Source organism: Stegastes partitus, unplaced genomic scaffold, assembly GCF_000690725.1.
Source record: "Stegastes partitus isolate 25-593 unplaced genomic scaffold, Stegastes_partitus-1.0.2 Scaffold89, whole genome shotgun sequence".
In the NCBI taxonomy this organism is placed as follows: Eukaryota; Metazoa; Chordata; class Actinopteri; family Pomacentridae; genus Stegastes; species Stegastes partitus.
The window spans coordinates 321,465-335,836 of record NW_007577820.1 but is presented as its reverse complement, the minus strand read 5'-3'; the positions used below and the strand labels follow the sequence as shown (position 1 = coordinate 335,836).

The following is a 14,372-nucleotide window of genomic DNA, read 5'->3' as shown; positions in this document are numbered from 1 at the left end:
CCCTCTCTCACCTGTATATCCATCACCTGTGTCTCTGACTCCGCCCTCTCTCACCTGCAGGGGAACCTCCAGCTGCTGCAGAGCTGTCTGGGCGTCCTGAAAGGTAACACTTAACTGTACGGCCCCGCCCACATCCCACTGGCCACGCCCCCTGACTGCAGTCCCGCCCATCTTCAGCTGGACACGCCCACCGGGTGGGGCGGGGGGCGTCGCCTGGAAGGACGAGCGACACCGAGGACTCTGGACCAGAGAGAGAGAGAGAGAACGGGGTTAAAATGACAGAAAGTCTTCATCACTAACAGACACCATCTTCATCCTCCTCCTCATCCTCTCCCTCTCTCTCCAGCAGGGCCGGGACTGGCTCTACTGGTTCTGTTGGTTCTGCTGGTCCAGTTTGAGACCTGCAGCAGCAGCTGGATCAGACTAGAGCCTCTTTTTTACTGAGTGACGTTTATGTGAAAACCTTATAGTAAATCATTTTAGATCATATCAGCAGAATATAATCTTCCGTATAAACGTCGCTCAGTTCGGTGAAGCTGATCCCAGTTTGCTGCGTCGACCAACTGGTCCCAGTTTGTCTCTGCTGGTCTCCACCCTCCAAAACCTCCGGCTGTCCAGCTCCACTTAGTCTTTTGGTGAGACGGTAAAAACAGAAAACTTTGTCTTGTAATTACGAGAATATTTTCTCACGTTATTGAGATTTCTTTGTCAATAATTCTGAGAGTTTTCTTTGTTAATTATAATTTAGATTTCTTGTGATTACGACACAAATTTCTCAAACTTCTTAAACAGTTTTCTCTCCTCGATAGGAGATCAATTATTTTGAAATTACAAGACAGATTTCTGACAACTGAGGCAGTTTGTTGTCATCATTATTAAAGATTAAAACAGATTTCTCGTAACTTTCAGACTGTTTTTCTCTTAATTAAGACAGTCTTTTGTAACTATGAGAATTTAGAATTTTTTCATAATTCTGAAACTCTTTGTGGATTCATGAAAGATTTTTTCATAATTATGGGACAAATTTATCAAAATTACACATTTTTCAGAAAATTCGGGTTTCTCATAATTATAAAAGTTCTTGTTGTAGTTTTGAGACAATTCAAAGTCAGAAACCAAAAATCAACTTGTTTCAAGAGTTTTCTAGGATTAGTAGCATTTGCTCTTGGCTTTTAAAAATATGTCACTGTTGATTCAGCCGTTAGATCTTCATCCAGTCATCAGAGTCACACATTTAAGGTCCCCTAAAGAGGAAAGTCTGGAAACAAGTTCATTCGTTGGTTTCAGGAATCAAAAGACAGAAGTTCTGGACAACCTGGAAGTTTTTGATTTCCCACAGATGAGACGTCTGTCTTTGGTTTTATTTCCTGCTTTTCTGTTTCTGCTGCAGCTGTCGTCTCTCTGTCTCCATCCTCCCTCTCCTGTCGTCTTATTTTGGCGGTGCTTGTGTGTCTGGGGGTGGTTTTATTGTGGCGGTGAACTCGTGTGCTGCTGCTGCTGCTGTGTGGAGGCGTCCTGAGTCCGGCTCTCGGTCCCCGTTCTTATTAAAGTGTAATTTCACGAATAAAAAAAAAACAGCCTTGTACATGTTTGTATTAGTTATCTAACGAACGCTAATCTTCCTCCTCGTCATCATCATCATCATCACTAACTGTAGCTTCTTTTCTCTCTGATCACATGTTTCTTTGTCATTCCAGTCGATGGTGGAGCTTCAGTCTGTTTGCCTTAACGTTGATCAGTCGCTCCGTTTGATTTATTGTAAAGAAAAAGTTAAAAAATCACCGAATGAAACCCGTTTTTGTTCCCGTTCTTTTTTAAAGTGCACTGTATACGAATGTTTTTCACTCTTACGTGACCAAAGCTTCCATTTGCTGATTCAACATGGAGACGTGATGAAACAGAAAAAGAAGAATAAAACTGATGGTTATGAAATTCACAACATTTTAGTTGTTTAAACTTCAGCAGGTCTGTAATCCACCCTGGTCATACTGAGACTCAATAAAACTCTACGGACACTTTTCTTACAAATCCTCTGTGTTTACTGGGACGGAGGCTTCTGATTGGACGAGAGCGTCACAACGGAAGCTTTTTATTGGCTGGAGGTCCATGAAGAAGGTCAGATGTTTAGATGTGTGTTAGCCGAGTGTCTCCGGCAGCTTCTGCAGGTAGAAGTGTCGTTATTCTCTGGTCTGAAGGTGAATGTATGGGGGCTGTGCATTCTAAATGAGACACAGAATGAGTAAAATAACATGAAAAACAACCACATTTTGTAACAAAGCAATGCCAGTCAGTAAATAACAAAATGAGACACAAAATCATCAAAACTAGACAGTGGAGGACCAAAATTGCACATACAAACAAAATTATATACAAAATTGAGACACCAAATGATGAATTTACATGCAAAACTACCGAATTTATACACAAAACTAAACAGTAAATGACCAAATGTTGATGCTAAGCAACCAACATCACACATAAAAACAAATTTACACACAAAACTAGGTGCAAAATGAGACAGAAAACATCTAAAACTAAACGGCAAATGACCAAAACTAGACACAAAGTCACCTATAAATTACATGCAATCAAAACGTTTTATACAAAACTGCCAAATTTGGACACAAAATAATGAAACTAGGTAGTAAAATAACTGAGATGAGACACAAACTGACGATAATTTGATGCAATATTACCAAAATAAGACATGAACCGACCAAAGTTTACCACGAAACAACTCTAACCAGTTGGACACACAATAGCTAAAACAATGAAACCATATTTAGATGCAAAACTTACAATATTGTAGACACAGCAACCACCAAGATCAACCCCCCAAGAAAACACTGAAACTACACATACAATACTAAACAAAAGTAGTCACACACAATGAAAAGTAGACACCAAACGTCACACAAATGATTAAAATAAGGAAAGAGGAGCAAAGGTAGAGAGCGAAATGACCAAAACTGGATGGTAAGTAAACAAAATGAGGTTCAAAATGCGAGAAAAGAAAAGAAAAGAGGGAGAAAGAAGGAGCAGAGAGACGACATGAAAACATCCCGACTCAGGTTTGAAGACACTGGATTCAACTGCACACAGAAATGTTGGTAAAACTACAGAACGTGATGTTACACTTTCAGAAGTATGAGGCAGAACAAGCAACTGATCCAAAACCTCAGAAAGATTAAAGTTCAGTCTGACATCACAGAAATTCTCACAAAATGACTAAAACCAGTGTTGATGCAAAACAACCAAAATCATTCACAAAATGATCAAAGCTACACGCAAAGCATTGAAAATCTGACATAAATTGATCAAAGTCAGCCACAAATAAGCAAAGTAGATGTAAAACAAGTAAAATCAAACATGACATGACCAAAATCAGACACAAAGTTCACAAAATCACTGACAATAATCAAAGTCAGACACAAAATCAAATGCAGAACAACCAAAATCATTCCCCACATTGTCAAAATCAGACACACAATGGCTAAAATCATACACAAAATGATCAACATTAGAGACAAAATGATCAGAATTTGATGCCAAGTGACTAAAAACAGCCCCAAGACAACAAAAATTAGACAATGACACGATTTTGTTGAAAACTTACACCCAAAATAACACAAAGAGAGACTTAAAACAACCGAAACTAAGCACTGAATAACCTAAATTAGCCACACAACGACCACAATTGGATGAAATGACTAAAACTGGACAGAAAATATTCTTTTTGTCCAAACAAACACAGTAAATGGAGACGCTGCGGTTCTCCCTCCAGCCAGCGGGGGCGCTGCTGCGTCACTTCGCTGTTTTCAACCTTCAATAGACCCGAAAGAAGCAGCGGCAGCAGAGAGGCTCCTCACAGGACCACAGTCTGGCAACATGAGCTCCATCGGGACCGGGGTGAGTATTTTTGGGTTTATCTGAGCCAAACTTTCTCCTCAGCTTCCCTCTGATTCTTTATGTGTCTGATTTAATTCAAGCTTCAGGAAAACAACTCGCTTTTATGCTGAAAACGATCTTATTCAGAGAAACCTGTAGCAGCTAGCTAGCGCGATAGCCTGCTGAGTCACAGCGAGGCCTGCTAGCAGAAGCTAAATTGAAATTGAAAGTAGAATGAAATTTACGTTTAAGTTGAATATAATCTAATTTTGGTGCATATTTTAAGCGAACAATGTGTACAATAAATGTGTCGCTGCCGTTCGGTGCCAAAATGTGACATTTGAATGATAGAAATGTGTGATATTGACACAACAGTGGATGCGAGCAGTTAGCTCCGGCACTTGCCAAACTCCATTCAGAATAAATTCAATTTAAACTCATTTGCGGGTCAGTTTAAACTGGCTTCATGGAGAGAACATGTAAGACTTTTTTATGATCTCAATGAAGTGTTTCCCTCCTATCGGGGTTCCACTCGTCCTAAATAAACTTTCTTTGGAGTAAAGTTTAAATGCTGTCAGTTGACCAGTGTGGAGACGAGACATCTGAAGTTTGGTGTAAAGGATGTCAAAGTGATTTTTATTGAGTCGTTTTGGATAAGTGTTATGTGTTTTATGTCCATTTTCTGATATTTTGGAACATAGGATGTCACTTTAGTGGCAGCATACTGTGATGTTTGCTTGTTGGCACAATTGCTGGAAGCATTTAACTCCCACCAAACTCCATTTACAATCGTTCACATTTAAGTTAATTTGCGTGTGAGCTAAGCTTGGCTTCATGAAGAGGACGTATAAGACTGTTTGTCATCTTAATTCATCTTGATTTACCAAATACACTTTATTAAGAGGAAATCCCAATATTAGTGCTGTTGTTGGGATGAGTAATTGAAAGTTTTGTTTGTGGAAATTTGTGTTGACATTTTAGCACAGTCACAGCTCACAGTTTGCTCCTGCACTTGCCAAACCCCATGCAAAATATTACAGGTTTTAAGGTGAGTGACAACAAAACCTGTTTACGTCTGAAAACACACCTTCAGCTAAAGTGTGTTTTTAGTGTGTGTTCATCAGATGTTCCTGAATTTGTCGGTTAAATTTACTGATCATTTACACACTACATAGAGTTTAAGAGGAAATCATTTTACTGTAACGTGAATAGGTTAATTATGAATTTAAAGTGTTGCGTGACTATAAATATTGTGTGTTCTCATTTTGTATTTAGGTAGTTAAAATGACAGGACAAAGGGATGTGTTGTAATAAATTGGGGAGATTTTAATGGATTTTCAGCACAGATTTAGATGTTTATAAATGGCAGAAAATCTTTTAAAAGTAAATGTAATCTTATGTATGTACATGCAGCAATATAACCCTATTAACATAATTATCTTTAGACACTCCCTTTGAATATTTACCTCAGTTCAGTAACAGAGACACAGTAAGAGGAGAAACACTGGGGAGCAGAGCTTCATTCATCCATCATTTGTCAACTATTGAATTAATTGCCAATTATTTTTGATAAACAATTAGCAGGTTTGAGTGACTTTAATTTAAAAAGAAGAAGAAGAAATAATATGATTTTGGTGACTGCAGCTTCATAAATGGAAATATTTTCTGGTTTCTTTTCCTCCTTTTACAGTAAATTGAAAAGTTTTAGAAAACACTCATCACTGTGTGAGAGACCAAACAACTAACGGATTAATTAAGAAAATAACTGACAGATGAAATGATGGTAAAAATACGAATTCTTTGCAGTCCAGCTGGGAGGAGGAGAGAATAAAAACCAAAGTGTGAATGAATTGTGTGTTTTGCTGTTGAACCTGCTGACGTGAAGCTTCCTGTTTCCTGCAGTACGACCTGTCCGCCTCCACCTTCTCTCCAGATGGACGAGTGTTCCAGGTGGAATACGCCATGAAGGCCGTGGAGAACAGCAGGTCAGAGTCGCCATGTTCTGCAACCAGAACCACAGAGAACAAGACAGTAAAACACACAAAGTTAAAAACCATCATAGTGACATTAAAGCCGACTTTTATCAGTCAACGTTTGTCTGTTCCACGACTGATCAATAACCCTGATCGGTTAAAACTGGTCAGCAGGGCGGGATGATGAGTTCCAAAGGTTTCGCTCACTGGACTGAACTCCTGTGATGTCACTTCCTCTTGGCTGTCTGACCAATCCCTGAGCAGCTTTAACCCTAAACACAGAAACACGCCTGAACTCGCCTCCAATTGGAGCAGAAGCTGAAGTTGTCAGAGCTCAGAGCATGTTTGCAGTCGGCTTCTGAAGGTTCTGATTGGCTCCTAGGTGTGTCACATGATCAGACTTCAGTCAAACCTGTGTGTTTGTTTGTTTGTGTGTGTGTTCAGCACGGCCATCGGGATCCGCTGTAAGGACGGCATCGTGTTCGGGGTGGAGAAGCTCGTCCTGTCCAAACTGTACGAGGACGGATCCAACAAACGCATCTTCAACATCGACAGACACGTCGGCATGGTAACCACACACACAAACAGAAGCGACGGATGGATGATGAACTTAAATACACTTTTATGTCACTTTGTGTGGAATTTTCTAGTTGTTTTATTTTGTCTTTTTGAGGCATTTTGTGCTCTTTTTACGTATGAATGTCCCAAATCCAGTCTCAGAGATCAGGATCGAGGTTGATCAATACATTTTTTAACTGATCAGTATCGACACTAAAGCCTGATAACTCCGCCCACACCGCCTCGTGTTGCTGGTGTCATGTGACCAGCCCTCCTCAGAGTAATCACTAATAAACTGCAGTTAAAACGTTTATCACATTTGAGTTTCTCGTCTCAGTCGATATTGTTCATTATTGATCATTTTAATTTAGCTTTTATTGCATTAAGCTGTTGAAATTCATTAACAATCATTTTGATTAGTCAGTTTTAGTGCATTTAAAAATAAATAAGAAGTCTAAATTCTCTGGTTGCAGCTTCTTCAGTGTGAATATTTTCTGGTTTCTTTCCTCTGTCACAGTAAACTGAAGCTCATTGGACAAAACAAGGCGTCTGAGGAAACTCTGATCCATAGTTCTAAACATTTCCTGACATTTTGGAGACCAAGCAACAAACTGAATACTTCAGGAAATAATCCACAGGGAGAAGAGATATTAGTTGCAGCTCTGTTCTGAATCTCTGTTTTCTAGTTTAACATTGTACTAGTGGCTAATTTCCTTATATTTATTCTCTTAGTACACTTTTTTTTTTTACACCTGTACTTTTCTACTTTGTGTTTACGCTTTTAGGACATTTTTCTACTTGTGTCTATCTTCTGCTGCTTAAATTTCTTAAATGGAAGCAGCTGTGACATGAGTCAGTTCCACTCTGGGATTGATAAAGTATTTCTGATTTTGATTATAAATCTGTTTCCACCAAACCGTCCTCAGGTCCACACCTTCAACATAAACTGTAGAAGTATAAAAGCGTCTCATAACACAATGAGTGATTAATACGAACAGAAATGTCATAATTCTGGACATAATAAACCAGAAAACAACCATAATCTGAGCTGTTTTACTTTGTCCAGTCGTATATTAGAGCTGAGGTGGTTTTTATTTTTCATACGTCTGAATCACTGACAAACAGCGAATCAATTAATCCAGCTGACAGTGGAAGTAATTGTGACTTGCAGCTTTATTCATGATAACTTTTTTTAAAAACAAAAAAAAAACTTCTTACCTCTTGAATTAGTTTTTGAGAAAATGCAGCTTCTGAACTATTCAAAAATGATATGAACAGATCCTAAAAACATCAAACAGTTCATCGTTTTAAATTAGTTTTCCATTGTGGCGTGAGCATATTCTCTGTTTTTAGTCCACTTGTACTTTTTATTGTCTCAGTCATCAGTTTGTTCGTTGAGAAGGTTCTGTATCAATGGTTTTTGGTTCCTCCAGTTCCCCGTAGTCGCTGCTTTACAGCATTTTACCCAAATATCTGCTGCTTTGTGTCGTGCTGTCTTCAGTGAAGTCACACAGAAAGAGTTTCAAGTGTTTGTTGTGATGCTTCATTTCTAAAATCTTGTTGTTGATGATGTTAATTAGAAACAGTACCTGACATGGACTCAGGTGGTCTGTGCTTCTTTCTCTCTGTATATCTCCGGTCTGATGAATATCTGTTGATGATGAATGAGCGTAAATAACGTCTCTCTGTCTCTCCAGGCCGTAGCCGGACTATTGGCTGACGCTCGTTCACTCGCTGAAGTCGCCCGAGAAGAAGCTTCAAACTTCAGATCGAACTACGGACACGACATTCCTCTGAAGGTAGAACATCAGCTTACTGTAGGAGGCGCTGTCGGCTGGTTCTTTGTTTATCTGCTGCTTTAAATCCCCTCAGAAGTCCTGATTTTAATAAGAACAGGGCAAAAAAATATTGCTTTCAAATACAGTGTTCATAGTTCATTCTTGATTTAAATTCTGCACACATCGGATCAGGGCTGCACATCGTTGTGATTAATTAAAACTGATCAGCAGGGAGGGATGATGAGAGTCCCAAAGGTTTCGCTCACTGGACTGAACTCCTGTGATGTCACTTCCTCTTGGCTGTCTGACCAATCCCTGAGCTGTGTTCACCTTCACGGCTACATGAACTCTGTTGGTAGATTGTTGCCCATCATGTAAACATGAGTTCTGGTTGGAGGTCCTGAACCTCCTCAGAGTCTCTGTCATGGTCCCATTGCTGCTAAACTCCCACAATGCTCTCTGCTGCCACCATGAGCTGTAGTCTGAGTGACGCCTCCTCTGATCTCTACAGGATTAAACAGTGAGAGACTCCACCTGGTGGAACAACCAGCTACTACAGCTGGTCTACGATACATTTACTGACAGTCATGACCTTCTTCTGCTTAAGCCATTAAATTATTAATTACAGTTAATTGGTTCACAGTTAATAATCTCCAGTTAAAAACTCTGCAGCCTTCATCATGTTCAACACGTCGTCTGTTATTCTATAGACTGGACGGCATGAAGGAGCCGCCATGTTGTCACGTTATGATCATCAGCTAAAATACAAACAGCCAATTTTAGTTGTTATCAGCTGTTTGTGTTGTAATGTCATGTATTACAGTCCTTCCTGTCTGATCAATAAACAGGTTCTGATCAGAGCAATGGGGCTCATTAGGGGAAAAACACAATTCAGGAACTATTGATGACTCAACAAAGTGTTTGTGGTGGTGGCAGGTTTAGCGTGCTAAGCTAACAGAGCCGTCTCCTGTCGTTGCAGCACCTGTCGGACAGAGTGGCCATGTACGTCCACGCCTACACGCTGTACAGCGCCGTGAGGCCGTTCGGCTGCAGGTGAGTCTCCTCCACTCAGACAGCAACACGAGCTCTCAGTCAAACTACACAATTAGTCAGACGAACTGTACAGCTGCCACCGATGAACCAATAATCAATAGACGGGTCAATCAGAGACGAACTCATGAGAAGAATAGAAAAGATCACAAAGTGAAACCAAAACCAGAACAACAATATTTATGTCTGTTCTACCACTGAGACCACACTGATCAATAATGTCGATCGGATAAAACTGATCAGCAGGGAGGGATGATGAGAGTCCCAAAGGTTTCGCTCACTGGACTGAACTCCTGTGATGTCACTTCCTCTTGGCTGTCTGACCAATCCCTGAGCTGTGTTCACCTGAAACACAGGGATGCACCTGAGCTCACCTCTGATCACCAATCACAGCTATTGATCAGGTTTCTGCTCTGATCCAGATGAATCAGACAGGTTTCAACTGCAAGGCAAAGGTCAATGTCGTGGTGCGTTCAGGTGCTACACAGTGAGGCATTTAGGCATTCTATGTCTGATGTTAGACTCAGGTGTTGTGATGCGTTCAGGTGTCTGTCTGTCGTTGTTTACGTTGTGTTTGTGTCTCAGTTTCATTCTGGGTTCGTACGACAAAGACGATGGTCCTCAGCTCTACATGGTCGACCCGTCCGGCATCTCATACGTGAGTTGAGCTTCTCTCTGAGCGCTGCAGGTGAACTCAGGTGAGCTCAGGACTTCCTGCTAACCGGTCTGTGTGTGTGTTCAGGGTTACTGGGGCTGCGCCATCGGAAAAGCAAAACAAGCCGCCAAGACGGAGATCGAGAAGCTGCAGGTGAGTCTCCAGCTGCTGTAAGGAACCCGACGCTGGTTCTGATCCGGTTCTAGATCTGTAAAACACTCAGAATCTGCTCCGTGTGCGGCTGTTTTTATTATTCAAAGAAGTTCAACAGCAGTGAATGAAACCAGCTTCAGTCTGGAAGTTGAAGAGTGAAACGGTCACAGTGTGAACGATCAGCTGATCAATAAGCTCAGGTTAATCAATCAGCTGTTAAATCAATACGTTCACACAGTGTTCTGTTACTAGTCATATGTTAATAATGATTTTGGACAATTTTAACATTTATTTTTTAGGATATGTTATTAATCTGATGTCTGTAAATATAATTCTGTTTAAGATTTTTTCTTTTTTGCACATTTGAGAAAATATTTTGACATTTATTAACGTTTTATTCTGTTTCTAACTCATAAACATTGTCTGAGGGTCGTTGTTTACATCTTCTTCTGCTTTTTTAAGAATATTTGAGTGTTTTAAACGATTCCTGCACCTTTTATCCAATATTACAAATATTTCCTGACCTGTCAGACGTTTAAATTAAATCACTTTTTAATCTTTCTGACATTTATGGACTCATTCCATTAATTTTCTTTCTATGTTTTAACATATTTTGCGTTTTCTTTTTAAATTTATAACATTTTGTTGTGTTTTTGAAATTTTCAGACATTTTATTAATTAGCTGTTAAACTCTTTATTTGTGTTTCTGACATTTATTGACATTAATAGTAAGTGCACATAGGTTCTGCATAATTTATTCTTTTTTATTTTTAACATTTTAAATAAGTTTTACACATTTTGTTTAATATATATATATATATTTTTACATTTCCTGCATATTTACATTTTAAAAACATTTAAGGCCCTTTTCTGATGTGTTTTACACACTTTATTATGTTTGGGACATTTTTGGGGATATTTTCAGAGTTTATGGGGACATTTAGTTTAGATGTGTTTATATATGTTGATTTAATGAGACAACTGATGGATTTGTCTGACACTGGATCACAGCAGGTTTGTTGTTGTTGTTGTTGTTGTTGTTGTTGTTGTTGTTGTTGTTGTTGTTGTTGTTTGTTTGTTTGTTTGTTTGTTTGTTTGTTTGTTTGTTCGTTCGTTCCTGGTGTAACCGTGTGTTTGTTGTCCGTCAGATGAAGGAGATGACGTGCAGAGAACTGGTCAAAGAAGTCGCCAAAATGTGAGTCAGAAACATCCAAACTAAACGATTATAAACTCCTGCTGCAGCAGGCGGCGTCATCTTTAAGAATGTTTTTGTAGAAGAAAACCAGGAGCTGAAGCTGTCAGATGAACACGTGTAGGAACAACAGAACACACCAAAACAAACCTCCTGTCCTCCTCGTTTCCAGAATCTACATCGTTCATGACGAGGTGAAGGACAAAGCGTTTGAGTTGGAGCTCAGCTGGGTTGGAGAAGGTAAGAACCAATCAGAGCTCTTCTTCTCTTTTTCTACTTCCAGTTAAAAGCTCCCGTCAGATTCGTCAATACGGCTGATCGGTTCGATCGGCAGGGAGGGATGATGAGAGTCCCAAAGGTTTCGCTCACTGGACTGAACTCCTGTGATGTCACTTCCTCTTGGCTGTCTGACCAATCCCTGAGCTGTGTTCACCTGAAACACACCTGCTCTCACCTACGATCACAGCGATCGATCAGGTTTCTGATTGAGATCAATGTTGACGTTTAGCCGACGCAGCTTTTTAACATCTGAACGAAACTTCATGACAAATATAAAACTGTAAAATTATGTTTAAAAGTTTTAGTTTCACAAAAAGAACCAAACAGAGCTTCATACTGATAAAAACGCTGAATAACATTTTGATTATTAGGAGTTAATCAGAGGCTCTATGAGCAGAACATCATCAGGTATTAATATTCAGCTTCCTGCACACTGAATGACCTGACAGTGGAACGTTTCTCATCATCTGTCGATACTTTGGCCACTTTACAAATAGAACTTTTTCACTCCCAAAGAAAGTTCTGGAAACATTGTCTGGTTGAAGCTGAAGATTCCACATTGATCCTTTTCCCCTGAAGCTAATTAAAGCCTCACGTGTTCCTGTAATTTGTTTTCTGGCTCAGAGACGCTTCGTGTCACATGACTGTAGAACTCCTGGTTTTAGTTCTGTTCTGAACCGCCTGTCTCGGCGTCTGTGGCTGCTGCTGTCATCGCCCACTTCAGGAAGAAAACTCTCCTTGAGACGCAGGCGGCCACAGCAGCCGACAGCCGTGAACGAGTGGAGCAGGACTTTATCGCTGAGGATCATTTTACATGAAACATCTGTAAATTCTCAGCTCAGTTGTTTTTTTTAACGCCTGTGTTTGGTGAGTTTGTCAGATGACGTTAGAAAGTCAGTGTTATATTGTCTACACGTGGTCATTATGTGCTGCGATTTCACATGAATTCATACAGAAGCAAAAAATCTGTAAATCAGAAACTTAATTTGGGATTCAGCTGTAATAAAATACACAGAACATTTGGTGAACTTTGCTTGTGGCTGAAACACAAGCAGCTGCAGAACGTAAACAAACCTGGTGGAGCGTGAGGCAGCTCCTCGTTCTGATTGGTTCACTTGGAGGCAGTGAGGGGGCGGAGCTATACAAAGCTGGAACATGATTGGTTCCTCAGTTTCTGCTTAAAAACTTTAAAAAAACAACAACTCTGTCTTGTAAAGCTGGCAGGCCTTCTAGTTCAGTCTGACTTCATCTTCTGGCAGCTTTTATTTTTCATGTTGAAGTTTTGAAGATACAAAAAACTTAAATTCGTGCTGTGGTTGTCATGGTAACGCATCTCCTCCTGTCTGTCTCTGTCTCTTTAGTCACAAACGGACGACACGAGTTTGTACCCAAAGATGTCCGAGAGGAAGCAGAGAAATACGCCAAGGTGAGCTTAACGAATGAAACGCGCTCATTCTGACCTCTAGAGGTCAACAGAGGAACTGCACGTTTGATCTTTACGGAGTTATAACCCGTGTTCTGTGGTATCTACCTGTAGAGGACAGTGTTTGCCTGTAGGTGGCGCTACATTCAAGTGACGCTGGTGTTTCTGTGTTTCAGGACTCTCTGGAGGAGGACGACGACTCCGATGAGGACAACATGTAAACGCTTCATCCCGTCTCTGCTGGCGGCTCGGACACCCACCGGATTCTTTTTTATGTTTTATAGTTCCTCCACTTTCATGTTTCGTTCTTTTTGCTTTTGTTTTCATGAATTTCAACTTTGACAATAAAGTTGAAGGAAAGTTTACGAGCTTCGTTTCTCTGTCGCTCAGCTGATAATAAACGTTGAACATAAATCAGCTCTGACATCAGGAAGTGAAGTATTATTCCCCGAATAGAAAACAATATGATTGAAAAAACAAGCAGGAAATCCTCATATTTGGGAGCTGGTGTCATTAAAATTTTGGTATTTTTGCAGCATTTAAGCTGAAGAAACTTTATAAAATATGTTAAAGGAGTAAATAAATAGATTTTTTGTCAGTAAAAAACTCAGAAATTCATAAATGTGTTTGTTTTCCACCACTTATTTGGCACCAAACCATCAATCAGCCGCAGTGCAACCAAAATGAAGATGGTTAATTAAAGCACAGCAGCCATTTTTAATTTTGGCAAGTCATGCAACAAACGACATGTAAATGAATAGAAGGTAAGCTAGTGGGTTACTAAACTCTTCTTTCTAGTTGCTGTGTTGAGGAACAATAACAAAACCAGAGACAGTATGTGGTTTTGGAGAGTTTTTGTAAATTACAAAATTGTTTGTAAGCAAAAACATATAATCATAAATGTTTTCCACCTTTAATTAAAAAGGTCAAATAAACTTGAGAGGAGATTTGAATGGAGTTTGGTTCACAGATCTCCAGAATGTGTTAGTTTAAGTGTCACACTGCATTTGTTGTTATTTGTTCGTCGTTTAGAAACAACCTTCACTTTCCCGGACGTACACATGACATATATGGCCTTGCCGCCACTCTCTTCCTGTGACGTAGGCACTCCGACGTTCCCGCCCACTCTACAAACGGCGCCACAAATACCCACCGTGTTCGGCTAAAAACCGTCCGTTTGTGCCGGTGATTCTCCGCCAAACGTGTTCCCATCGCCCCCGCTCCCCGTCAGCCCTCCGCCCCGGTTCGCTCACCGACCGTCGGGCGGTAAAAGACGTGGTGGAGCGGTTTGTTTTGGAGCCTGCTTCCCCACAGTCACAGATACGTGACGTTGTCGCACATATGGAAACCGCACCGCCAAACTGCCTTTAAAAAAGTGGCCATTTAACGTTTGCAGCGGTCATATGTGACTTATTGACGCAGT

At 40.2% G+C, this 14,372-nt stretch overlaps 2 protein-coding genes across 2 annotated transcripts in view; both read left to right on the top strand.

Annotated features, from left to right (window-relative positions):
* snx6 (sorting nexin 6) overlaps positions 1-2,028 on the top strand; it is a 12,692-nt gene extending 10,664 nt beyond the window's left edge. The window contains exon 14 of the mRNA XM_008277108.1: positions 61-2,028. Within this exon, the coding sequence (XP_008275330.1) occupies positions 61-114 (54 nt within the window). The 3' untranslated portion in view covers positions 115-2,028. The remainder of the gene's footprint in view (positions 1-60) is intronic.
* A 1,801-nt stretch (positions 2,029-3,829) lies between these two features.
* psma3 (proteasome 20S subunit alpha 3) lies at positions 3,830-13,366 on the top strand. Its single transcript, XM_008277103.1, has 11 exons — positions 3,830-3,909; positions 5,791-5,873; positions 6,306-6,429; positions 8,117-8,218; positions 9,177-9,250; positions 9,833-9,905; positions 9,990-10,055; positions 11,204-11,250; positions 11,420-11,487; positions 12,888-12,952; positions 13,126-13,366. The coding sequence occupies exons 1-11, from the start codon at positions 3,889-3,891 to the stop codon at positions 13,168-13,170; spliced, it is 768 nt and encodes a 255-aa protein (XP_008275325.1). The 5' UTR covers positions 3,830-3,888; the 3' UTR covers positions 13,171-13,366.
* The last annotated feature ends 1,006 nt before the right edge of the window (positions 13,367-14,372 follow it).